A 26035-nucleotide genomic window follows, 5' to 3' on the forward strand; every position below is an offset into this window, starting at 1 on the left:
TTCGGACATTAATGGCCATTGTAAGCTGCTGGCCATTTGAATACTTTGGCAACATGAGGAGGGGAAGAAATTCAGGAACTCCGAACAGGAACTTCAGTTTAAGAGAGAAGGAAAGTAAGGGGCCGAGACTAAGCAGTCAGTAAGACTCGAGGCCGGCGGCAGTGCCGTGCGCTTTACAAGTTGAGCTCTCACAGCACGGTGCCAGGGATTTCACCAAAAATGGCCGAAATTGATAGTAACTTGCCAGGATTTGCATTAATTAAGAGATGTGGCTGAGCAACTGTGGAACCCAAATAATAAGTCACATTACTTTCATAAATGCATGGATTAAAGACAGAAATATCACGCAAATCAAACGTTATGCTTTCCTTATTTTTGACTCTACTTAGAGGAAAGCACACACACACATCCCTATACATGCATGTGCATTTGTACAAATATAACTTGGTATTTCCTCAATTGGCCATGTAAATGCAGTTGTCACATCCTTCAAGGTGGATTAGAATGAGCTCCTTCCCTGAAACATGTTAATTGATGACTGCACATAATGATAGACGTATGTATTTTCTCAGAATGTTTAGCTGTTTTGCTTAATTACGTGATAGACTGGTTTAGTTTAGTATGTCCCTTCTTTCCCTTTCTCCTCCTCGTTCCAGCTTTGGAATTTTTTACCTCTGTGAGAATCAAATATTATGTAGCAGTATTTTTTTGATTTACATTTGCAATCATTTACAAGTAACTTGGTTTAAAATAACGAGATGCTTCTCGACTTTCTTGTTTTTCTTCATCTTGGTGTTGCGAGATGTCTGACTTCCTTTATTTCCATAGCAGCCCTGAAATGACTGCTCTCTGGTGCAGTTCACTAAGGGTTAAGTAGCAGAAGGCCAAGGTAAAACCTCCTGGTTGGGTTTAAGGCCCACAGTTCTGTCCCACAAACAGCTACCTCTGCCACCCCCCATTTCTGTATAAGACGAGACATAAGCATACTTCCCAGCTGTACCCTGGAGGTTTTGTTTAGGATTAGTGTTAATTTTAGGGCGTATGGAAAGTCCTGTGTTGGACAAGGGGAAAAATGGGTCCTTTTGAGAATGAAACAAGGTAAGACACACACAGCTTCGAAAAACTGCCACACCACACGATATTATTTGCAGGAGATTATTAAACATAAAAATATTGGTGTGATCTTAAAACAATGAATGTCAGTAGAATTCAGTGTCTCTTTCACATAGGCCAGCTTTAACTTTAATGACGAGGAGGTTATTCTCATTAGCTGCATAGACGATGGAAACCGAATTCAACTATAAAATTACCCGTGACTAAAACAGGTAGGATAGCTCGGTAGAAGTTTTGAGAAGTACTGGTTTAGCCTTTGCCATTGTGGAAAGAGATATAATTGCTAGAAGAGAGCTTGAAACGATAAAATTAGCTGTCAATGTAACTTGATTTTTTTCCTTTCTGGTACTGGGAAGGAACATGAGCTCTGCATCGTCCAGTAGCAGCCTTTTCCCAGAAGCAAGTTTGGCTGATTACAAATAACCAGTTTGCTTATTTATCATGAATTGTGGAAGACACAAATGTCAGTACGTATTGTTCTTTCAATGTAACCTGTGCCAGTTGGCGGAAGTCTCAGAGGGCTTTGTCCCTGCCTCTGTCAGAACAGTGACTGTGTCGAGCCAGTCCCTTCTCTGCACGAATGGAGAGATTCGGCCTCACCGTTTTGCACGGTCTCACAGGCATGAACGTTTGTAATACACCAACGATCTCTCGAGTGCTGTCTGGGAAAATTTTGTTTTTGTTCTTTGAGTAGTAGAAGGCTAATATTAGTGTTTGTTGATGTACTAACAATAATTAAATGAAAGGCATCAAGGCACAACGCAGATTTGTATCAGTGACTCAAAAGAGTACCGTTTGGGACACGGTCTTTTTTGAATCTAGAAAACAAAATGTCTTCTTCCCTGTTTTCTCTTAACCCCAGTTTAATTAAAAATTCAGTCACAATAAATTACAGAGCAGCCTACAGATAGTTGGCAGTAACCTCTTGGCTGCTGAGAAGCTGCCTGCTTGCAGCACTTCCCGCTGGAGCTGAGACGGCATGGCTCCTCCGTGCAGAGCCCTGCTTGGTCCCGAGAGGCTGAGCGCGTGTCCCCGCTAACTGAACACGGCGCATTCGATTTTTTTTCTCATTGTAGTAGGTCATCATGACCTAATTTACTCTGCTTTTAAAAACCCCCCTTGTATGTGTTGAGCATGGTGTAATTATACCTATTTCTAAGGCAGTCAAAACCTCCCTCTCAGAAGTGAAACATGTTTCCAGTATTGCGTGTTCCCATTTGGTCTAACCTAGTATTTCTTCCATTAATACTCTCCAAAGATAGTTGCCAAATTACAACCTACAGTGGTATCACCTTCCGTACCTGCTTTGGTGCCTTCTTTTGATAACTAAATAAACCACAGACTACTGTGTCTAATTTTGACATATGCGAAGTGTCTTTGTCTTGCTGGTCTTAAATGTTTGGGCTTTAGAGCATGAAGCCAGTACAGATTTCTGGTCCCTGGAACGCTGGTGTGACCGCAGCCCGCCCTCTTGGGAAGGAATGTCTTTGTGTTGGGTGGCGTGAAGGGCGTTGGGGGTAATGTACCACTTTAGCTGTATGTGCATGTGTTCTCTGCTGCAGGCTTGTCCATGCGATCGTGCCTGGAGCACTCTGGTTTCCAGGTGACAGACACGATTCACGGTATAGTATGAGTCCTCTGAAGTTGGAGCATTCTCTACAGCTTTAATTTCTTTCTTTTAGTTTTTGGTTTCAAGAAATGTTTTTTAAAAACAAAGTTGTAATGCTTATGTTAAGTAGCACCAGCTACAGTTTGTGCTTGCTTAAAGAGGTACAGTAGTTAAGATTTCAGAATGTTGAATATATCACTTTGGGTTTTTTGTTTTTTTGGGGTTTTTTTTTGGTCCAAAGCAGATCAGACCCTTTCTTCTGTTTCCTCAGTAGAAAATGACAAACATTTCGTAATTTTAGAAATTTATGGGCCTCGACTTGAAAATTCATTTGAAGTATTTAGCTTCTCCTTCCTTCATACTACTTTCAGCCTTAAGGAAATGCCATGTACATACTGATATGTTGGTTAGAGTTAGAAACTTCCTTTTCTGTCCTAGTCAGTGTCCTTCTCCCCCACCCTGTGCCTCTATGAAGCTCAGCAGTGCTGATCTGACGTGGCAGGACACAGGCTGGAGAAGCGAAGGCGCTCTTCCTGGAAACGTGTTGCTTACAAGTCAACCCTTGGGGTGCTCATGCCGAAGGAACTCAGAAGCCTTTGGAGTCTTGGGGCCTCAGGTTACCCTGGATCAGACCTCAATTTTGAGAAGGTCCTGAAAGGCGCCTTCTTTACCTGGACTTCCACTCACCTGTCTTTCTCCTAGCTCATGTCTGCCTAGAGCCTTTTAGACATTCTAGTCTCCTCTTGATGTTCATCAAGGCATCCGATTTTGTGAAGTTCAACAGGATCACATTGTCTTAGATTGGTCCTTGGGTAGATCGAACATACTCTAGAAAAATGTTAGAAATCATTTGTCCAGTAAAATGTTAGGAATCATTTGTCTGTTTAAATTCTCGTAATCCATATGTGTTCACTAGGTAATCACGTAAGCTATACTTTAAATCATTGCATTGTCATCTCACATTTTAATGTGTTCTATAAAATATTTTCAGAAAAGGCTGTAAGAAGCCATGAAAGCAGTAAATGCAGAATGTTTTCATAGAGATCAGGAAGCAGGAAGGTTAGGGTCCGTGATACTGAAAAGAAAACATGAGAAGAACCACATGACTGCTGTGCGTTCTAGGGGGTCAGGATTCTCACCCTTTCCTGCCCCAGCTCACCTGAGAGGTGGGACACAGTCCGATCGATCGTTAACAGGGATGGTGACAGGTGTGCGCCCCCCCCCCACCCCCCCGTTGAGAACCTCTTCTCTCGTAGAGAGTCGACGTGGTCAGATAACCAGGGTGGACCTTAGAATCTTCAGAGCCACAGGCAGTATAGTCAGGAAGCCCGTGTCCCTCCAGGGCCAGACGAGCATCACAGCTACTGAACATTCAGGCTAGTGCAGCCCAGCCTGTTACTCTCAGATAAACACTGATAGTCTGGAGTCCCTCGGGACTCAACTCAGGAGGTTAATCTCAGGTTAGTGAAGAGATGGATGATTTTCCTAGACCAGATCTTAGATGCCCAAGAAGTTGAGTCTAGCTAACATTTGGATTATTCTTTCTTAATCACTCATTTATAGATCCCAAAGCACTTTATCAAGGCTGCAGCCAACTTACTCCTGTTTTAAAAGAGCCTTTATCTCCACACAGCCACACATACACAGACTAGGGAAAATGAAGATGCTGCTTTGTTTCATCTCACAAATGTGGTTTTATTAAAGTAGTTTAATCATAAAACTAGTTCCCTCTGCATTAGCAGAATCTTTTGTTAAGAACTGGCCAAGCGATGAGCGTTTATTTGGCTTAAACAAATTTAAAGAAATAAGCCTGTTATATTGTGGAATATCAGGTAACTTACTTTTTTCATAGTCTTCTTTAAAAAGTACAAAAACCTCTAAAAGCCTCTAAATGAGATTTTGCCAGAAAAGTAACATTTGAAACCTTGTACCAAATATATTTATTGTAAAAGTAACATATACTTTTAAACACTTTTTAAAGTATAGGCATATGTAAAGTAAAAAGTCAGAATCCTCTATGCTCTCACCTTACTGCCTTAGCTCAGGGGTCCCCAAACCCCGGGCCATGGACCGGTACTGTTAGGAACCGGGCCACACAGCAGGAGGTGAGCGCCCAGCGAGCGAAGCTTCATCTGCCCTGCCGCCCCCCATCGCTCCCCATTTCTCACATTACGCCTGAACCATCCCTCCCGCCCCCGGTCCGTGGAAAAATTGTCTTCCACGAAACGGGTCCCTGGTGCCAAAGAGGTTGGGGACTGCTGGCCCTAGCTAATAGAGTTTAGGCTTTTAGGAATTTAGGTTTTAAATTTACAAGTGCTTGGTCAATCACAGATCTGTTTCCTCTTTTGAACTCTTCTATAACTTTAAAACAAAATATCAGCCACACCCCCTTTATTATTGTTACCACTTTAGCCTATTTGTTACAGCACAGCTAATGAATACATGGGTCATAGTGAATACTTGTAGATTCTCTTGAAAACCAAGCCCAAAATAGGAAGAAAAGAATGAGGAAGATGGGAGGAAGCCAGTGGCAGTATATTTTTATTACCATTGGGTGTCTTCTTTTTCTGTGTTTATGACGTCTTTGTAGCATATGATTCACTTATTTATTTAAGTGTACAATTCAGTGGTTTTTAGTATATTCACAGAGTTGGGCGTTGTCTTAAGCATGTGGGATACATTCTGACTTCTTAGGTCTTGAAGTTTCAGCGTTTATTTTTAGAAACATTTTATTATGGAGAATTTCAGATGCACACAAAAGTAGACCAGAAGAGCATAATGAACCCCAGGTAACCCAGTATCTATCTTCCTCTCTGACCAGCTTTCTTTCGTCTTTACCTTCATTCATTCTCCAGGGTTATTCCAGACATTGTACTGTTTCTTCCATGACGGTTTCACTCTGTACCCATATAAGCTGATTAAAAAAAAACATGACTACATTAGTGTTCACATTAAAATTTTTAATAATTATTTAATATTAAATAACCAGTTAGTGTCCAAATTTCTAATAAATGTTAAAATTTTTTACCTTTATTTTATAACTTACTGAAAGCTAAGTTTTATTAATGTACACGTTAGTTGGTGAAGAATTTGGAGTCATGTTAAATGCTTGTACAATATATTTTAATATCTGCTTCAAATAAATTTGTGCCTCTGAAATAAAATCCCACAGATTCCAAGTTATATTTTACCTCCTTTCTTCCTGGACAAAACAGTCCTCTGACTCTTTTTTGGCCACTCTCTCTTGTTGGCTTACCTGTGCAGGAGGCTGCTTCTCTCATCTTTCCGTGAATATTCAATCCGCTTGGTTTGCGATTTCCTGGTCTTGCCCTTCTTACCTACAGGATTGAGGGAACCTGAACATTCTGTACTGAGGAAACAGAACAGAGGGCTGGGTATGGCAGAAGTCCATCTTGCCTTCCTGATGGTGCTCTGATGGGATAAGTAATGCATTCACTTGGGGGTGGAATGGGGTGGGCAGGGGTGGGGAAATTATTAATAGAATTTATTTCGACCTAACAGCGCTATTATGTTAAAAAGCAGTGGCCTCGGAAGCAAGCCAATTTGTAACTTGGATGAGGTGACTTGCTGACGTTGAGAGCACCATTAGACAAGGGAAAGGGAACTTCTGCTGGCTAAATAACCCCTTAACTGTATCTCCCTAAGAAGATACAGTTCAAGTAACAACAGCATAGGAATAACCATAGTCATCTAGAATTTTATACAGGTCAAATCCCGTTACAACAAATTTCAGTAGGATATCCAAATTCCTTGTTTGTCTTTTCCTACAAAGTATCAAAATTAAAAAAATATGTACATATATATATGCAGTGTATCAGATTATAGAACTTTTTTTGTTCTTAACTGTCTTTGGGGAGAAAAAGCACAAGGATTTAATATTTGGGGGACATTTCAGCCCCATCGGTCACTCTGACACTGTTGCCAGTTCCCCCACTACTGGGATCACAGATGTAAGTCTGCCCATCGCCCTTGGTTGCTCCTTGAGCTTCCCAGCGCAGGAGTGTTTATTTAGTTGTGCCAGCCACAAAGTGCGGTGAGCACCAGGATTTGCTGGGGAGACCAACAGTAAAGAAAAGACGGAGTCCCTATTCACTAGGAACGTGTAGGCCACTGGGGAGAGGGAGCAACTAAGGTATAGGTCTGAGGCCACGGTGCAGTCAGGAGGGTATTTTGGAGTTAAGGAAGGAGCGACGCTTTCATGGTACCTAGATACTCCTCCCTAGGGTTTTTATCACACCCTACGTCAAGCCATCAGCAAAAGTCTAAAAGTATTTCTGTAGTATTTTCATTTTGTAGCTTTCATTGTAACGGGATTTAACCTGTAACATCTTTTCATCAGAGAAATGCAGATTACACAAATGAAAATATCATATATCCCCCATTTGTACTTTCTGTACTTTGTACAAAGTGTACTTAACTGTGTGTTAAAGATATTATTTGGGTATGTATAAGTGCAGGTCTTTTGCAGATAACTTCATATGAACGTGGTTATTTATTTTGTTTACTTTTATATCGAGTAAACTAGAACATGTACTGTTTACACAAAACATTAAATGTCTGTGGGACGTGATTTCCGTGTATGGTGGATGGGAGCTGTCGCTTTAAACCGCTGAGGTGTTTTGAATGATGCTAGAGTAGCTGGTGGTGCTTAACGTGGCATTTTTTTTTCCTGTCCACACTTTCTACCCTTGGTACAGGTATTTTTGATAAAGCTGTGGAATGGAAAGGTATGTTTTTCATGGGATGTTCAAGAATCTTTTACCTTAACATTTTAAAAGAGCTTCCTTTATGGGCTTCTGTGTCTGACGTAAGCAGACTTAGTTTAATTTTAACAAATAACATTGTTCTAGGGGCAATATTTGAGTATAAAATTTTGACAGGACACGTATGAAGGTTTTTAAAGCACTTGGGGTGGGGGGTTGCTTTTAAAAGATAAGATCTGCCATGAAGAAAGGATGTGGCCAGAGAGTTGCTTATGGTAGTTTGTGGTTGAGGTGTGTTATTGACTGAATCCTGGTTACCGATAATTTGCAATTTCATTGAGGAAAGTGATGAAAGTATCTCTCAATACGTTAACATACGAAATAAGTTTGGGCCTTTATTAAACTGGCACGGGCCTCTCTCGGGTGGAGGGAGACCCCACGCTGAGCTCGTGGTGCCCTGATGGTCAGGCTTGGCCGCGCAGGCCGGGCGCCGGGCTTCCTGCCCACACAGGGCACCCTCACCCACCCTGTGCTGACCTCGACGCCGCGAGCCCATGTGCGCCCCCTGCCCTTGCAGGACAGCACCTTCCTGGGGCTGGCGTTGCCTCCAAAGACCCACCTGGCTAAACAAGATAAGCCAGCCCAGCGCCTATCTTGAGGAGGCCTGATTGGGAGAGCAGCCGCCACTGACTTTCCTCCAGCAATGAAATTGTGAAAAGGTACTCGGGATGGTGGTGAGACTCACAGCTGTGTGGTCTCGACAGCACATCCCTTTTCTCGTAAAGAAATGAAGTGCTTCCTCAGGTGTCGGTCCTAGTGTGGGACGCTGGTGGTGCATTTAGACTGCGCTGAGAAACACTCGCTAAAGATCTGAGATGTTTTGTAAACCCCGACTGTTCTGATGGTTGCAAAGTTAGTGTCTGCTCAGTGTTCCCCATCTCACTGGAAGTGTTTGCTTTTTCTCATTCGTAGCGGTCCTGTAATAAGGAGGGATCCGAACAAGCTCAGAAAGACAATGAATTTCAAGTAAGTAATTCAGTCCGCTCTGCATTTGTGTGAGGTGTGAGCTGGTGGTGGGCAGCCTTGCCCCCCTGCTCTGGCAGCGCCCCTTCCTGCCCTGGAGTCCTGCTGTGTGTCCCAGAGGAGGGGCTCTGGGGGTACTGGGAGCCGCCGCAGTGAGACCCAGCGAACAGCCTGTGTTCCATTTCCTACTGAGGGTGTAGGGAGTGGACGTTGTGCCTTTAGGGTGATCTGAACAGCATTTGGGGTGCTAGGAGGTGGCGGCTTGGGGTGACCTGCGTGCGTGATATTCTGATGCAGAGGTAGTCTGTCACTGCCCAGGTGTCTCAGTGGCTGCCCTTCCCCGGGGCAGGCAGGAGTGTTTTTCCCTCTGCGTGGTACCCGGCTCCCAAAGGCTGCTTCCTAAAAGACGAGATTTCACTCAGAAATGCGTATATTCAGAAGAGCTTGAGGTCAAGAGCACCTGCCCCTCTTTGAGGCTCAGAGGTGGGGCGTCTGGAGTAGTGATCTCCACACGCCGGGGAGTGAACAACTTCTGAGCCCACTCCCCTGGTGTGTGGTTTGTGTGTAACGGGGGGAGTGTGTGGGTGTACGTGTGTAACATACACACCACACACCCTGTCATATCGACACACGTAAATACACTGGTTTTACTAATTGTATACGAATTATTAAAGTGATCAAGAAATAGAAATGTAAAAGAGGTGAGATCATATAAAGGAATAAAAGCGCTGCTGTTTTTTCCTCGCGGTTCCGTGGATGTTTTGCACGGGCCCTGCTCCGGAGACCGTGGTCTAGAGGATCTGGAATGTGTGCTCTCTGGGGTGACGCTAACTGAGAAGCTATCAGTGGGACGTGACTGACGTTCTGTCTTCAGCCTCCTTGGCCCTTTGTGTATAGACTTTTCATCCTTCCTGGGAGTTGAAACTGTTGGGTCACTAGGACCTCCATGACGCTAAATCTGAAGTGTGTTTCCAGCTCCCGTTTTATCTAGACTTCTTAGCAGCTAAGGCGGCCAGGACATAGGGACACGAAGTAAAGGCCCCTCGTTTCCTGCACCCCTCCTTCCCTCCTTTGTGGGCTTATTCTCCGATTGTCTTAAGTACTCAGAGTCCCCAGGCCTGAGGCCCTATTTCCATCCCCCCGCCTTACCCGGCCACCTGATCTAAAGCTGGTCCTTGCGTTTCTCCTAGGGGCCAAGGGTCTGCAGCTCCTCCAGCCCACAGCCCTGCTTGGAACTAACACTAGCTGCTACCCGTCTCCTGGGGTGTCTCACCAGGTCCAAGACTGAACCCATACTCTCCCCACCCCTCCAACCAGCAAAATCTAAATCCGGCCTTTCTGGGCAGGCCAGGAAGCAGGGAGTCACCTTCTGTACCCTTGTCCCCTCACCCCCGTGTCCCATCCACAAGTCTGTTGGTGGTTTTCCTTTGAACCATATCTTGGATCTGTCTCCTTTCTCCCCATCTCTGGACTGTGCACCTGCCTAGTCCAAGCTGCCACCAGCTCCCCGCTGGGCTTCCACTTCCACTCTTACTTCCTGCAGACCATTCCCTTCGTCTTTGCCAGAGCCAGCTTTTGAACTACTCATCCGATCGTGTCAGCCTCTTGCTTAGTCCTTCGGTGGTGGCTCTCTGCCCTGGTCCCAGTTAGGTGGGCTTTTTATCCTGCCAGGTCCCGGCAGCCTGACCCCCGCCGAGCTTCCCAGTCTCATCTCACAACGCCCTCCGCCTTCCCTGCTCTCCAGCCGTGTGGCCCGAAGCTCTGTGGTTTCCTTCCTGCCACGGGGCCTTTGCAGATGCTGCTGCTTCTGGCTGGAGTGCTCTGCTCTGCAATCCGCCCCACTCCCCCCAGCTGCTGCTTACAGTCGGGATCTCAGCTCCCAGGTTCCTTCCACGGGGAGCCCCTTCCTGCTCTCTCATCTAGGCTTGCTCCTACAGCACCGGGTGCCCCTCCTTTGCACTTTTCTGTGGCTGTAAGTTTCCGTATTACGTGTTAACGTCTGCCTGTTCTTGTGAGATTCTAAACTCAGGGCGGGGTCCCGCTGCTTGTGCACACTCTTCCGTCCCTTCCTCTCGTTAGTCCAGCGTGCCCTCGCCGCCGGGGACCCGTGCGTCACTGCCACGCCACCTCCTCCTCCTGCACCGGCTGGATCTCTGCTCGGGGCCCAGCAGGCAGCGGTAGTAGGTGCTGTGATTTGGGTTTTGATCCTCTGCGTCAGAAGGTGGGCAGTTGGCTGTCAGAATGGGGGAAGGTGGTTTGTGTTCTTTGAGCCTCTTTGAATGGCTGGTCTCCTCCAGCGGGAGGCCTGGCTCCACTCCCGTTTGTGGGGCAAAGCCTCGGAAGGGGGCCAGCGAGTCTCTGGTGGGCTCAGCGCCCTGGCCTGCGCTGTGTGTGTGTCTCACCTTTGCTCTTTGGCCTCCCCACCCCACCAGAGAAATGCTGTTACGTCTTCTCAGGAGGGTCATAATCTCGATATTATTGCTGGACTTTTTAAAGGAGGAAAACCACACAGATGAAGTGAGAAGTCAGTCTCACCCTCCCCCAGCCCCCCACCCCGGGCCCTCCCCCTCTTCTGCCCGCTCTGCCCGGGTCTCCGTCTGACCCTGTCCCCGTTGCTCCCGGAGCCACTCTTGGCTCTGTCACCGGCAACTTCTGTGTTGCCAAATCCAAGGCCCACTTTCCTCTGCCCCCTGTTCGCTGTCTCCACAGCGTCTGACACAGGACACGCTGTCGCCCGTCCAGACAGCAGGCGTCTTCGCCTCCCGCACTACCGGCTGCCCTGGTTCCCCTCCTGCTGCCCCAGCTACATCAGGGGGTGTTAGGTTGCCGTGTAAAATGTGTTTCTTGCTGTAGGCACAGCCGGTTGGAAGCATTGCTGTAGGTGCTGGGCGTCCTCAGGCTCTGTGCTGCTTCCCCCTCTTCGGCCAGTTCATTAGCTATAACGCTGTCCGTACGCCGAGGACTTTGTATCTGGCCCAGACCCCGCGGCAGCCCCAGCAGCTTCTCCAGGCTGATTCGGTCCTCTTCTTCCTCGGTTCCTCTGCTCCGGGCATTGGCCCCTCCCACGCCCTGCTTTGCCCCCGTCAGGGTCACCGTATCTGCTTGGGGGTGGCCACCCCGTCACGCTCTGTCAGGATACCCTCTGCTCCTTCTCTGCGCTGCCCCGATCTGCCCATGGCCCTGCTCGGTTCCGGCCCTTTCTGTCCCTGGAACGCAGGCTCTGTCCGGGCAGCAGCCGCGTGTGTCTTGTTCTTATTGTTTCCCTGGGGCTTAGCACGTGCCGGGTACAGAGTACATGTATGTCCAAGTTACATTTGGGGGGTGAATATATGAATGAGTATTTCTGAAGCCATCGTGATTCATTTCAAGTTGAGGTATTGAGCTGCTCTCCTGAGAAAGCAGAACCAGCCGTGGGTGGATGGTGGGGGCCGAGCCCGGGTGCTGCAGACGGTGGACCGGGTCACGCCCTTGCGCCCGTCCTTCACTGAGCTTGCTTTCCTTGAGGGTTTGGAGACCTGAGGATACCTGCTGTCCTTCGTAACCTACCCATCTTTCTTGCTTGTGACTTGGCATTTTCTTTCATTTTCTTCCTCTCCAAATTCTTCCCTCCACACACCACCCCCCCTTCTCCCTACTGTGAATAAATATTGAACTGCAGTATCACAGAGGAACAAAGGTATTTCTTGTTCACAGTGTGCAGAGCAGTGCTGAAGAGAATTGGGAAGTTCTTTAAGTCTCTTTCCATCTTCTCTCCACCATCCTGGCACCGGGTGGACCCTGCTCTGGAGGATCCTGGACAGCGTGGCTTCGGCCTGCGTACCAGTGATGGTGCCACGTGTGAAGTCAGCTCCCAGCAGCCTTTGCGCTGCGTGGGCACCACGTGCACTTCCTGAAGTCATACTGTGGGTTAAATCTGTGTCTAGAACTAGACATTTCAGACGTAAAGGGCTATTTCAGATTGGCTGCAAGTGTGTGTCTTACATATGCCAACCCCAGTGCCCTCCAGCTTCGTCACTCTACACAGAAAAGGGTTGAAAAACCAAATTTTAATTCCGACAAAATTCGGGCTACGTAGGACAGAGGAGATCCCGATCCTACTCTTTGGAAACAGTTGGATTGGAGTTTTGAGGTGGGAGACTGTACAGAGGGCAAGGGGCTGCCAAGAGCCACTGCCCGCAGACGGCCTGGTCTGGGCCGAGCCCAGCACCTCCTCGTCCACGACGCCAGCCTCCCATCGCTTGTGCGGGCGGCAGCAGAGGGTTCACTTCCCGTGGGGTGTCTCTGAGGCCGGAGTTGAGGTAAACGGGGCCGGCACTGACCGTACCTCCTGCCTAGGTTTGCTGTGAGGTCAGATGAGTGAGTGAAAACATTTTGCCAGCTCAATAGAGCTGTTAGGAATTCGTCCTCATTCTCTAAGCATTTAAGAAATAAAACCCGTCTGGTCGAAGTCCTCCTAAAATCCATCAACTTGACAGATCAGTGCTGTGTCTGGATTGCCGTCGTCTTGGTCTGCTCGGGCTGCCAGAAAAAGCTACCTGGGTTTATTCTTCATAGTTCTGGAGGCTGGAGGTCCAAGGGCAGGGTGCCAACATGGCCACGTTCTGGTGACGGCCCCTTCCTGGCTTGTAGATGCTGTCTTCTGCCTGTGTCCTCACGTGGCGGAGAGGGAGACAGAAACGGAGAGAGAGGGCAGGCTCTCTGGGGTCTCCTCTTATAGGGATACTGACCCCATTAGGGCTCCACCCTCGTGGCTTCACCTAAATCCATCACCTCCCGAAGGCCCCATCTCCAAATAACATCGCACTGGTGGAGAGGGCTTCAACCTCTGAATTTTGGGAGGACACAGTCCAGTTCATAGCAGTCATACGTACAGGACCGCAAATTAGTGAATATAGATTGGGCCTCACAAGGTGACAATGGTTAGATCATAATTGTGGAGATTATACAAGATGGTGGATGGATTACCAACAAACCCATTTTCCCCAAAATGTAAAAATGACTGAATTACTTTTTACTTTAATGTGGCCCCATGTCCTTTGGAAGTAGCTTTTCTTTTTTCCTTTCTCTTTTCTTCTCGCCAACTTTAGAATCATGTCCCTGCCTGATGAGTTTGTCCCGCTAAGCCTCTCCATCCATTTTGGTAAAATGAGTGTATTTAAAAGAGCTCTGTTTTATTGAGCAATGTTCCTCTGAGATCCTGTCCCCACAGCCCGTTTCTGAACAAGGGGTGACCTAGAATCACCTGAGAGTGTTTCCAGACCACACCTGGTGCCCCTCCCGACACGTCGACCTAGAAGTTCCATCTGTAGAAGCTCCTGCAGAGACTTGGGTACGGGGCTCCTTCCCGCCCTTCACCCCAACCGACGGGAACTCTTAAGCTGTAATTTCCTGCTTAAGGGAAGAGGACTAAGGAATGGATTTGAATTGAGACCAAAAGGTGGATTTTGAAGGCAGAATGGCTCTAGATCCCACTTAGTTATTAGGAGTAACTAAAGGTGGAACGTAGGAGTGTCAAAGAGGTGAAGACAAGAAGACAAACATTAAATGACAGAGGGGACTGGGGATTAGAGCAGAAAACAGAAACCTTGAGCGCCCTATGCTAGGGTGCACTTTGGCACGGACCCCGCACCCCGTGGGGGACCCCGCAGGCCAGTTTCATGGGCAGAGGGCCCTTTGAACCATTTTCTTTCCCTGGGCACTCTCGACCGAAAAGCAGATCGACCGTCGCCAGAATGGATGGAATTGTTGTGACCTTTGATAAGATGCCAAGGGTGAGACTCATATGAGTTTTAAAATAAATAGAAGCAATAAAATATCGATACTGTTCTATTTTTAGAACCAGTGACCTAAATTCAACTTGAATTTTAAATCTCATCAATATAGTGTGATGTTTGCCAGCATGGATCCTGAAGTTTACAGATCTGTTTCTTCGTATTTAAAGTGGGGACAGTGGTAATAAAAACAATTGGTGAAAATAATAATGATGATGATGTGCAATCAGGGTTGCTGTGGGAGTGGGTGAAACGGCTCATGTGAAAGGACTGCTGATGCCTGGCACGTGGTCCACACTCAGTAACCGGCTGGTGTGTTGCCATCTGTTTCAGGGCGCCGAGGCCATGGTTCTGGAGAGCGTTATGTTTGCCATCCTCGCAGAGAGGTCACTGGGGCCAAAGCTCTTTGGCATCTTCCCCCAAGGCCGCCTGGAGCAGTTTATCCCGGTAAGATGTGCGGAAGGCTGGCCAGGTGATGGGAGCCACAGCGAGAAGACGGAGTCTGCCTCGTCACCGTCACTGCAGGAGCCCGAGGCGCTGTGGTCCGAAATAGTAAATGTGGCCTGTGTTATCACAGAAGTAAAGAAAAACAAAATTTCTCTTGAATTTACATCAAAACCTCTGTCTTTCCTGCAAAGATACATTCATCCATTGAGAAACATGCAGCCAGACCTTGTTTAACTGAGCTTCGCAGATGCTGGGTTTTTACAAATAGAAGGTCTGTGGTGGCCCTGCATTGTCAGACAATGGTTAGCATTTCTGAGCAATAAGATATTTTTTAATTAAGGTATGTACATTGTTTTTTGAGACATGTTATTGCCACTTAATAGCGCAGTATATTGTAAACATTACTCTTGGACACGCTGGGAAACCAAAAAATTCACGTGACTCGCTTTGTTGCAGTCGCTTTACTGTGCTGGTCTGGGACCGAACCTCCAGAATCTTCGAGGAGGCCTGTTTGTGAAACCTAACAACTTCCGGGCCTTGGTTATAGAACTCGCTGCAGGACGTGGCCCTGCCCCGCACTGTGCCACGTGTCTGAGTTTGCCCTGCGGGCGCCACCACTGTTCTTTCCCTTGTCTCCCACTGCCCCCCCTCACTTTAGGGTCTCCCCTGCCCTCATGTGCCCGTCAGGTTCCTTCACGTGTCAAGGCCTTGCTCAGATCCTCTGCAGGAGTCAGGACTGTTTTCCCTTCCCTGCTGTGCTGAGCCATTGTTAGTGTTGCCCTAGCATCCGCCAGCGCGCCTCGTTTAGAGTTCTGTGTGCTTAGCCCCCCCCCCGCCCCGTGCCCCGTGCCCCGAGCCCCGAGCCCCGAAGAGGGCTTTGAGCCGCAAGAGTTCCCTGTAAAGCTGAGTGTGGGGCAACTCTGGGCCTGGTGACCGGCTCGTTTGGGTGGAGATGCCGAGCCTTGCTGGCCTGTGTTCCCGCTCATGGAAGGGCTCCCCTTCTTGAGCTGTGTGAGCTCCCTAAGGGCTAGGGGCTGCCGCCTTCATGTCTTGCCTCATGTGATGTCTTGGCACGAGAGGCCTCGGTGTGCAGGGCCGCCCGGTACAGTCGTGCAGGTGGTGCAGAGCACGAGGACACCTGGCTGACACGGTGCTCTGCTCGCCAGGCCTGCGTCCAGCGGGGGCTGGAGGGGGCGGGGTGCCCTCTTTTCGTTCACATGTGGTGCCGTGTGTGCCGGCTGCCAGCCTGGGGTGTGTTGGAAAGAATGGTTGTACCTCCCTGTATGGAAGAGTCCTTTCAGTCTCTTCCCTGGCGCCTGGCTGTAGGTTTGTTTTTGTTTTTTTTTTTTTTTTAAATATAAATTTATTTATTTATTTTTGGCTGCGTTGGCTCTTTGTTGCTGTGCACGGGCTTTCTCTAGTCACAGTGAGCAGGGGCTACTCTTCGTAGCAGTGCGTGGACTTCTCATTGCGGTGGCTTCTCTTGTTGCGGAGCATGGGCTCTAGGTGCATGGGCTTCAGTAGTTGTGACACACGGGCTCAGCAGTTGTGGCTCACGGGCTCGAGAGTGCAGGCTCAGTAGTTGTGGCACACGGGCTTAGTTGCTCCGCGGCATGTGGGATCTTCCTGGACCAGGGCTCCAACCCGTGTCCCCTACATTGGCAGGCGGATTCTTAACCACTGCGCCACCAGGGAAATCCCTGTAGTTTATTTATAGTTTTATTTATAGTTTTCCCATTAAAGACAGTAACATCTGTCTAGCATGAGAATCAAATGAGATAGCAAAGTATTAGAAAGAATTTTAGAAATACAAAACATTTCGTATGGTTATAAATGCTAACGTGGATCCATCTTAAAAAACATAACGTTGATAAAACCAAATTGCAGAAGACTACAAATGGTATCATACCATTCGTATAAAGCCCAATAAAAAGCAGGATACAAATTGTTTAATAAATACACATGTGATAAAACTTCTCTTTTTAGAAAAGGTAGAGGACCAGTGAACACAACTTAGAATAATGGAAATGTCTCGAGGAGAAACAAAACTTGAGATCAGGGCACGTAGGTGGTTATGTCTGTGGAATAGTTACTGTTCTGGTTTTTTGGTTTTTTGTTTTTTTTGTAATTTATTTTTTTTTAACTTTTTTTTTTAATCTTTATTAAATTCGTTACAATATTGCTTCTGTTTTATGTTTTGGTTTTTTGGCCCCCTATTTCTCCCACCAGGATCAAACCCACACCCCTTGCATTGGGAGGTGAAGTTTTAACCATTGGACCCCCAGGGAAGTCCTTGTTCTCCTTTTAAAGTTCTGTACTCGTGTACACATTTACTACATAACATAGTAAAGATTTTTTTTAAATTATTTTAAAATGCTAGGTTGAACCATATGAAACTGCCAGCGTTCAAGTTGTTTCTGCCCGCCAGAAACAGCGATTCCATTTGGCTCAGCCTGATAGCGTATGTTATTTCCAGGTTTACCCTTGATCACTGAATGGGGTGAGATGAAGTCCATCTCACCTGTTCCCATGGCTGTCTTCCAGCGGACACATGAGAGCAGTGACCTCTGAGAATGGTCGTCAGTCTTATATTTCTTTGTGCTGGGAAAAGAACTTGGATTCCAAGATTTGTTCACCTTTGAGCACGTTAGCTTTAAATTATCCCCGTTGCCAAACCAGTTACAGGCATTTTTTAACAGAGCCGAATGAAGGCTGCGCCAGCCGCCTCGAGGAATCCTTGGTGTTCCACCACTAGACGTCGAGTCCCCTGTCCTTGTCGCGACTTGATAACTTGGGAGATTCTGGGGTTGAGGGGACGATTGAGCCTGATGCTCTCAGGGAGCTCTCAGCTCCAATCACAAGGCACCTGCCATCTTTTGAGACTTCCCTGGCTGGGTGCTGGCCCGGGGCCTTGGCCTGCAGCGTCTGCTTTAGTTCAGAGCGCCCTGTCGGGGACTTGATGTCCTGGTTCCCATTTTACAGAATCCGGAAAACAAGGCACAGAGGTATAAAAGTACACCCTTGGCCACGTAGCGTTGAAATGAGCGTTAAACCCAGAATTTGAGCTGGGGTTTCTCTAACTTGGGGACACTCACTCTTAACTCCTGTGCTGTATGGCTTCGGATTCTCAGAAGAATCTCTCCTTGGGTTTCGGTAGGGAAGTGGTTGGTTTGGAAAAGATAAGAGGTGCTCCCGTGGGTAGCCGTGAAAGTGCAGCCAGGACGAGTGTGGCCTCAGGCTGCACTTGCAGGAGATGGAGGAAGCCCCCCGCCACATGTGTCCCTGGTCGGCTTCGCCCCGAGAGCCTGCTCCAGGCCAGGCGGGGCGCCGGGCTGCCCCGCAGGCAGGAGTGCGAAACCCTCGCCCCGAGCGCCTGGCGCCCCTTCTGCTGGGAGGCTGCTCTGAGCACCGCACCGACTGCCCTGTGTCTGGGAGGAGGGCCGCGCCGGTGGGGGAGCTGGACGCGGGCCACGGCATAAACCGCTGACGACCCGGCGCTTTGAGCCTAGGGAGGAGGCCCCCGCAGTGTGGGGTAGAGTGACGGGAGGGCAGGACCATAGGAGCGTGAGAAGGACTTTGTCACAGCGAAATGGACCTTTGTGGCTGGCCTGCCCCTCCCTGAGAAGTGCTGTCTGCAGGGCACAGTGCCCATTCTGGAGGAATTTTGTGCCCTGGATGAGACTTAGATGCCCTACAGAGACGCTTCTAGCTCTAGGGTTGTGTGATCTCATGCTTCAGGGTTACCTGGATGAATGCCATTTTCTAACTCCCCTTTTTAATTCCAGAGCCGGCGATTAGACACTGAAGAATTAAGTTTGCCAGATATTTCCGCAGAAATAGCTGAGAAAATGGCCAGATTTCATGGTATGAAAATGCCATTCAATAAGGAACCAAAATGGCTTTTTGGAACAATGGAAAAGTAAGTGATCAGCCACTGGGCTCTCACCTAGCTTCCCGCCGGTGGCTCCCAGAGGCTCCGGAGCAGCTCTTGCTTGCCGTGCGGGTCAGAGGCCTTCCCTGGTCCGCCGGCGCACAGGCTGTCCGCTGGTGATGATTGTCTCATGAATAAATTGTTCTTGCGAGTAAAAATCAATTCCTGAACCAGGAAGGAAGACTGTTTGCAGAAATGCTCCTGAACAGGCTGGATGGGCAGAAAACCCACATCCTCGAGTGTGCTGAGCCCCGGCCCTTTCCCTCCTCTCCGTCTGGGGTCAGGGGCCCTGCGGGTTTTGCATGGTTACATTGAACTAGAGCCCCAAAAGCAAGCTAGGTGAATTGAGCACTGATCCTTTGTTCCCCTCTTTTGCAAGATACCTGAATCAAGTGCTGAGAATTAAATTTACCGGGGAATCCAAAGTTAAGCAGCTCCACAAATTCCTCAGTTACAACCTGCCTTTGGAACTAGAAAACCTGAGGTGAGTGTTTGCTTCCATTTCCTAACTTAGTAAGTACATCTGTCCAGAAATGTAAATGTTCTTAGTCACCACACCTGCTTTCAATGAACGTTAGGAAGCATCACCTCAGGCTTGGTGTTTTACATTGGTTTTGTGGGATGAGTTTAAACTTTAATTCTGTCATCTGGAATTACAGTTTTATATGAGTGGCTTCACGGAGGAAGTAAAATTCCAGAATTCTAGTCCTGGTCAGTGACTAGGGCGGTAGGTTTTTTCTGAAACAAAAACAAAAAACAAGAACCATGGGGGCAGGCCAGCGAGTGTCAGCAGATGAGGGGAACAGATCAGCCCAAGCTAGCGGGGGATGGAGTAAGAAGCTTGACGCTGGCTTCTGAGTAGAGGCTACGCTGGTGTGTCCAGGGTGCAGCGGGCACGCAGGCTTCTAGCCTTCATCCGTCGCCCGAGTGTCAGCGTTTCCACCTTTAAGTACTCACATATTTGAGTGTCTGCTGAGCCAGCATCAGGATTGGCTCTGAGGAGATGTGACCAAGACAGTCTGCAAGGAGCTTCTCTTTTGTTAGGAGAGAGAGAAAATAAGTAAATAAAAAAATGTCAGGTTGTGATGAGAGCTATGAAGGAAAGCAGAGGTCAAAACAGACTGACACAGAGGGCTCTGCCTGGGGTCCGAGGTCAGACGGCTCCGAGGAGGGCCCCCCGGAGTGGGGAGAGCGTGTGCAGAGGTCCTGCCACGGGAGGGAGCTGAAAGGGTGAGAAGTAACAGCAAAACCTTCCTTTTCCAGATCATTACTTGAATCCACTCCATCTCCAGTCGTGTTTTGTCACAATGACTGTCAGGAAGGTGAGAATTGCTACCTGTTACGCTGAAGATGGGCTCGTGTGTCTGCTGAGAAGATTCCCTCCAGTGTGTGTGATAAATGCCAGGTGCCCATGAACAGAGGGTTAGGTGCATGGAATTATGGCACAGCCATGCACGAAGTGTTGTGTGACTATTAAAAAGAGTGAGGTCGAGTTTTATACAAACCAACAGAAAAATCTCCAGGATACATCAAGAGGAGAAAAAGCAAGTTTTAGAAAAACGTGTAGGGTATCATCCCATTTCTGTAAGAAAAAATGTGAGAATATCCACTAAACCGAGAGCTGGGATAAACGAAGTCACATATTTGTTCAGTATTTAACTCCTTTCGGTAAACATGTCAATTGACTTTGTCAGTCTGAAAGGCATTAAAGAGTAAGATGGCCCCCTCGACCAGTCCGGGGGCCCTTGCCTTCTGCACCCTGCAGCCCACGACACTGGCCAGAGCCCCCTTCTCTCTCAGCATTGGCTCACATGCTTCTAATGACTTTGGGTTTTTCTGCTTTAAAAAATTGCACTCCCATGTACACCTTACTGTAACCAGACTCTACCCAGTGTTATTTCAAACATAACAGTTTCGTCAGAGGCCCCATCCGGCCGGGCACCTCCCCCCGATACTGCCGTGGCGCCTGGCTTTGCCTTGCTGTCCTCATCCTGCCCAGCACAGCTGGCTGAGGTCCACCCTCGGGCCCTTTCCAGGCTCTACGGCTTGTTTTTGATTTTGAGAACAGTCCCTGGTGAAGACTTGTCATCAGTGAGACGTTAGTTTGAGCCAGAATACCTGTTACTAATTAGCTGATGATTGCTGGGCAAGTCAGGTCAAGCAGGGTGTGGCCAAGTCAGCCGCAGCCTCGTGTGTGTAGCGGGTGATGGTGAACGGCCCAGACATCACCGACGGGCTGAGGGAGGCCCCCGCCGGCGACAGCAACGCGGGGAGAGTGTGGAGGGGGCGGGAGCTGGACACTGGGTCTGGCCCCGGTTCTCCTATTAATGGCTCCCGGAAACGGACAATGTGTGCCGAAAAGCCTTGAACCTGGCTCACCAGATCCCGCCCGCCAGCCCCGCCGTGAGAGATGCAGCACGTTGGGTAGAGCGCGGGGCTCTCCGAGCATGTGCCGGGGGAGCCAGTCTGGCAGCCAAGCCCCTTCTGCCCAGAATTCAGCCTTAGGGGAAGTATGGTCATGGGAGCGCTGGCTGTGCTCTCCTCCTTGGGGGCAAAGCAGTGGGGCCTGTGTGGACACCAGGACCCAGCTTCCCAGCTGGGGGCCACAGCCCGCCCGCCTCGGGGCTGCTGGGGGTGCCAGAGCTCCAGGGTACCGAGCAGACCTTTCCTTTCCTGCCCCCGTGTGGAAATGCAGGGGAGCCCAGGGCCATGCTGCTCTTGGGCTGCTGGCAGCAGGGCTCTCGGGCCAGGCCTCCCAGGTCAGTGCTGCTCCTGGCACCCTGTCCCCTGTCCCGTGACTCGGCCACGTCAGCTCGCCGCGTGGTCAGGATGCCCTGACAGGCTCAGAACCACCCTGGGCCCTGCGGTTGGAGACCTGCGCCTTCAATGACAGAACATGCCCAGAGCAAAGGTCATGTCATCCAAACCTTTTTGCAGGTAATATCTTGTTGCTGGAAGGCAGGGAGACTTCTGAAAACCAGAAACTGATGCTCATCGACTTTGAATACAGCAGTTACAACTACAGGTAAAGTCAAATGCTTTTATTTCAGGATTCTGTTAGTATTTTAATATGTGTGCGAAACGAAGGAGAAAGTAGGTCACGGTACCATCCTGAGTTGGAAGTTTCGTCCCTGGAGGCCAGCACTTTCTGTCCCAGCGGCCGCGATGGCCGCGTGGGGCGGCACAGCCCGTTCTCAGCTGCGTCAGTGGGGAGCAGGGGCCAGGTCCTCAGAATCCAGAACTTGGCCTTCCGTTGGCTTCACCAAAGCACTGACCGCAGGACGGCACTCCTGAGCAATTGCTCAGACAGCGGGCCAGGGTGCTTTGGTCTGTCCTGTCACTGAAGCAGTCATGCTTTCGGGACCCTGGGGTCCGGGGTGGGGGGGCTCTCAGCGGGGCTGCTGCCTCATTTTCTGTGCCTCTCGCTCTTTTTCAGGGGATTCGACATTGGGAATCATTTCTGTGAATGGATGTACGATTATAACTATGAAAAGTACCCTTTTTTCAGAGCAAACATCCTGCAGTATCCCACCAGGAAGCAACAGGTAGGAGACTCGTGCTTGTATTCAGTACACTTGCTGAGAAGTAAATCACATACCTCAGTTTTACCCAGTCAGAGATGATTACAGCTTCGCTTTTAAAGATGCCCTTTTAAAACCATGGAGTTGGTTAAGCAGGTCCTTTTGCTTTAAAATGTTATTTTGTGTCAAGATAGAGACTCAGTATTTGAGTCCAGCCTTTTTAAATCCCTGTGCCAGAGGTAACCTGCATCCAGTCAGAGAGGAGCACAGCCTCCTGCGCAACTCCTTCCAGTGTTTCCCCAAAGCCCAGCCCCCGTCCTGCTCTGTGGCCTTCTTCCGGGGATCCCTGACTTCCCTCTGTTCGCTGCACTCTGTGCAGGCGGAAGTAGTCTTGTGGGCGCCGTGGTTCGGTAGCTGTGGCCGAGTTCCCAGTCCCCTTTCCTGTCCTGGGTTGCGGGAGTCCAGTGACTGGAGAGTCAGTCCTGTGGGAATCTCTCCCCAGGAAGCCCTCTTTTCCATTCTTCAGCCTCTGCCGAAGCCTTGGGTTGAGGGTAAGTACGTAGTGATGCAGAAGCTAGCAGGCTGGGGAGAGGGGCACTGCGCCCACCTCTGCCAGCCTTGCAGGGCAGCAGCTCCGCCCGCGCTGGGCGGCCCTGCTGCCCGACATCCCTTCTCCCGGGATCCCCGCCTGGTCAGAACATTTCCCAGGGGCTGGGGGTGAGGACAGGGATGCAGTCAGTTGCTGCAGTAGCTCACTCAGGAGATGTTTCTCAAGCACCTGCCTGAGTTGGGCATGGGGAGAGTCTCCAGCAGGTGGCCACGCTCAAGGGCAGCCGTTCAAATACAGACTTGCCGTGTGGCCAGACCTGGGCTGCTCTCTTCTGGCCTCATTTTCAGGCTGACCTGATGACCTTGAGTGTGTCCAGAGTAGAGTGACCAGGACGGTTTTGGACCTCGAGTTCAAGCTGTGTGGGTAGGAAGGGTGGGAGAACGTGGGGCTCTTGACCCCAGGGAGGGGAACACACAGCAGGCTTCAGGTTCCTGCCATGCTGAAAAGAAATTAGACTTTTATAAACACTGGGCAGGCAGCTCCAGAGATGAGAACTCTCAAACCAGTAAGGGGAGATTTTCAGTAAGAAGACACATTTCATTTTAGTGGAAGGCAGAGCTGTGTAACCCCCGACACTGCACAGCAGTGGAAATGTAAAGAAGCTCCATTCCTGTTTTCTGAGAGGTTTTAAAATCACATACAGGTGTTGGTTTCTATCAGATAACCTGTCTGTATCTACTGAGGTAATCTCATGCTTTTCTGTCTTTAATCCATTGAAGTGTTTTAAAATGTTAAACGATACTGAAATTCCTGAAATAAACTATTTGAACGAGTTAACGTTCTTTTGTAATGCTCTGTTGGATCCAGTTAGGCAATTTTTTATTTTAGGAGTTTTACATCTATGCATATATGTGAAACAGGGCTTTAATGTTCACTTAAAAAATTATTCATACCTGCTTTTGGAATAAAAATTATACTAGTCTTACAAAATGAGTTGAGTGTCCCTTTTTATTTTCTGGAACAAATTTATCTAAGATGGTGTTGTTTGAAAGTTTGGTAGACTTTGCCCATAAAACCATCTGGGCCTAGAACTTTTGGGGGAGGGAAAGTCATTAATTACCACTTTCTTAGGGTTTCAGTCTCTTCAAATTTTCTATCTTCATTTGCCACCTTCAGCGTTTAGTGTCTCCAAGAAATTAAACCATCTAGGGTGGTAGTTCAAGCATGGGTTTTAAAAACTAATGGGCCTGGATTTGAATCCCAGATCTGCCACTGCTGGTTGTAACGTACTGACTATTTCTGTGCTTCAGTTTTCTCATCTGCAAAAATTGTTTTGTTGTCATGGGGAGTGTGCCTGTTACACAGAATTTAATAGGTATCAGCAGTCATCTTTTTTGTGCCAGGTTTACTTCAGAATCTACGGCCCCCTGCCTAGGACAGTGCTTGATCTTGAATGATGCTTTCTGGTGGAGGAGGGGGCGTAGTGTAAGAAAGCCAATTTTAGAGCAGGAAGATGGAAGAGGCGACACAGGGAAAGGGTGGGGGGTGCCTTCCAGCCAGGTAACCAGGTAGCAAGGGTTCTTACAGGGAAGAAAGACTGACGGCTGTTTTCTTCTTTACAAAAGCAAACAAGCCGAAGTTGGCTGTGTTCTGTTGCCTTTTGATATGGTATGAAATAGTGAAGAATAAGGGCTCTCATAAATCCTAATTCATATGTAGACTCAACGTGCAACCTGGTAGAACCTTAGGGTAAACTGTGTCTTCTCCAAACCAGAATCAGACGCTGCCAGTTTATGGACATAAGTGTGGAAATCATCACAGCATCTTAGGGGTGGAAGGCCCCTTCACAGCTCCTGGTCCGGCGCCTGCCCTGAGTGAGGCAGCATCTGCTGACGAACGTCAGGGTGCCGTGGTGCCTCGTGCCGGCGCCGCGTGGAGCGCCAGCCAGGCTGGGGAGGTGTGGAGTAGGCTGACGCTGTTTTGCGGTCAGTGGAAGACAGGAGTGTGAGTTAGAAGAAACGGCTCTACCTAAATTACTTTCTGCAGAAGCAGTGGTCTTGCCGACAGTACGGCATCGAGTCCATTAGTTCTCTGACTGTAACCCGGTGATCCCAGCCGGGTGGGTGAGCTCCCTGGACCACGCCCCTGGGCAGAGCAGGGTGGCGGGCTTCGCTGACGTCCGGAAGAGTCACGCTTGACATGTGCGCTTCGTGACAGCGTTGACATCATCTGTTTTTTAACCATCATTGATCCTAATGTCATTGCTTTTTTTTTAAGCTCCATTTCATTTCCAATTACTTGGCTGCATTCCAAAATGAATTTGAAAACCTCAGTAATGAAGAAAAGTCCGTTATAGAAGAAGAAATGTTGCTTGAAGTCAATAGGTAAATTTTTTCCTTTGTCGGTTTGTAACGATAGCTTCCCTCTTTATATAGTGCGTACTTGGGATGGCTCCTTGCAAACAGGAGTATTTTAGGAGCTCCCTCACAGCCATACATCTCGAGGTCTTGTACGTTGTCAGAAACAGAACGTTTGGTTCTCGTCCACGTGGCTGGGTGTGCTCGGATCCCCCAGATGTCAGCACACGGCCAGTGAGGAGAGCAGGGCCTGTGCACCAGGTCAGGGCGCGTGCGTGGCGTTCCGAGCCATCATCCCCGCCGCGGACTCTACTGCACAGCTGCTGCCACCAGGGCCTGCTCACTCTTCTCACTCGTGCTCCTGGAGAGCTGGGTGCCACCGAGTAACGTGGTTCTCCTAGAAAATAATTAAAAATCTGTTTCCTCAACAGCTGTCAAAGCAGGGCTGAGAAAGCTCCAGATTCCTCAAAGGTCTAGACCACTGTGTACTCACACTCACTCGTCTCTTTGGTCAGGAGGCCTGAGTTATTCCTAATCTTTGGGGTCTTCCATGAGATTATTAGTTAACAGTGATGGTTTGAGTGACCGTGGCCCTCCTCCCTCAGCACAGAGCCCCTCCTCGGTGTCCTCGGAACTGTCCCCAGCCCTCTCATTGCGCTGAGGCCACCCTGGCGGCCCCTCGGCTCCGCCTGCGAAAGAGAGCTTCCCTCCCCGGTTCTCGATCGGATGGAAATAGGAAAGCAGAGGTGGAGGAGACCCAGACAGAAAGGGTAGCACCAGGGGATCTAGTGGGTCAGGGATGAAGAGAAGCAGAGTCAGGTCTGGTGAGGGCACCGAAGCCCTCGTTGCTGAATTAGAGCTTTATATTCATTGTTTTGAGAAGAACTTGGATTCGCAGTGAAGAGGAGCATGGCACAGCCTAGAGGTGGGGGCCTGGCCACACCCTCCTCCTGATTCACTTCCGGGGGAGAGGGGGATGGGGAATGGCA

The 26035-nt window shown here is 48.8% G+C and overlaps 1 protein-coding gene across 10 annotated transcripts in view; it reads left to right on the plus strand.

Annotated features, from left to right (window-relative positions):
* CHKA (choline kinase alpha) overlaps nucleotides 1-26035 on the plus strand; it is a 61491-nt gene that overhangs the window by 27897 nt on the left and 7559 nt on the right. For 3 of the 10 annotated variants that reach the window (XM_082343015.1, XM_082343014.1, XM_082343016.1), the window contains exons 3-9: nucleotides 8419-8472; nucleotides 14574-14687; nucleotides 18473-18606; nucleotides 18998-19102; nucleotides 19882-19940; nucleotides 21556-21643; nucleotides 22055-22163. In XM_082343015.1, the coding sequence (XP_082199141.1) occupies nucleotides 8419-8472; nucleotides 14574-14687; nucleotides 18473-18606; nucleotides 18998-19102; nucleotides 19882-19940; nucleotides 21556-21643; nucleotides 22055-22163 (663 nt within the window). Of the gene's footprint in view, nucleotides 1-7440; nucleotides 7471-8418; nucleotides 8473-14573; nucleotides 14688-18472; nucleotides 18607-18997; nucleotides 19103-19881; nucleotides 19941-21555; nucleotides 21644-22054; nucleotides 22164-24966; nucleotides 25074-26035 lie in introns of all 10 variants that reach the window. The other 7 variants (XM_082343007.1, XM_082343011.1, XM_082343010.1 and 4 more) reach the window with 4 other exon arrangements.

Source organism: Balaenoptera borealis (assembly GCF_965194805.1).
Source record: "Balaenoptera borealis genome assembly, chromosome: 11".
In the NCBI taxonomy this organism is placed as follows: domain Eukaryota; kingdom Metazoa; phylum Chordata; class Mammalia; order Artiodactyla; family Balaenopteridae; genus Balaenoptera; species Balaenoptera borealis.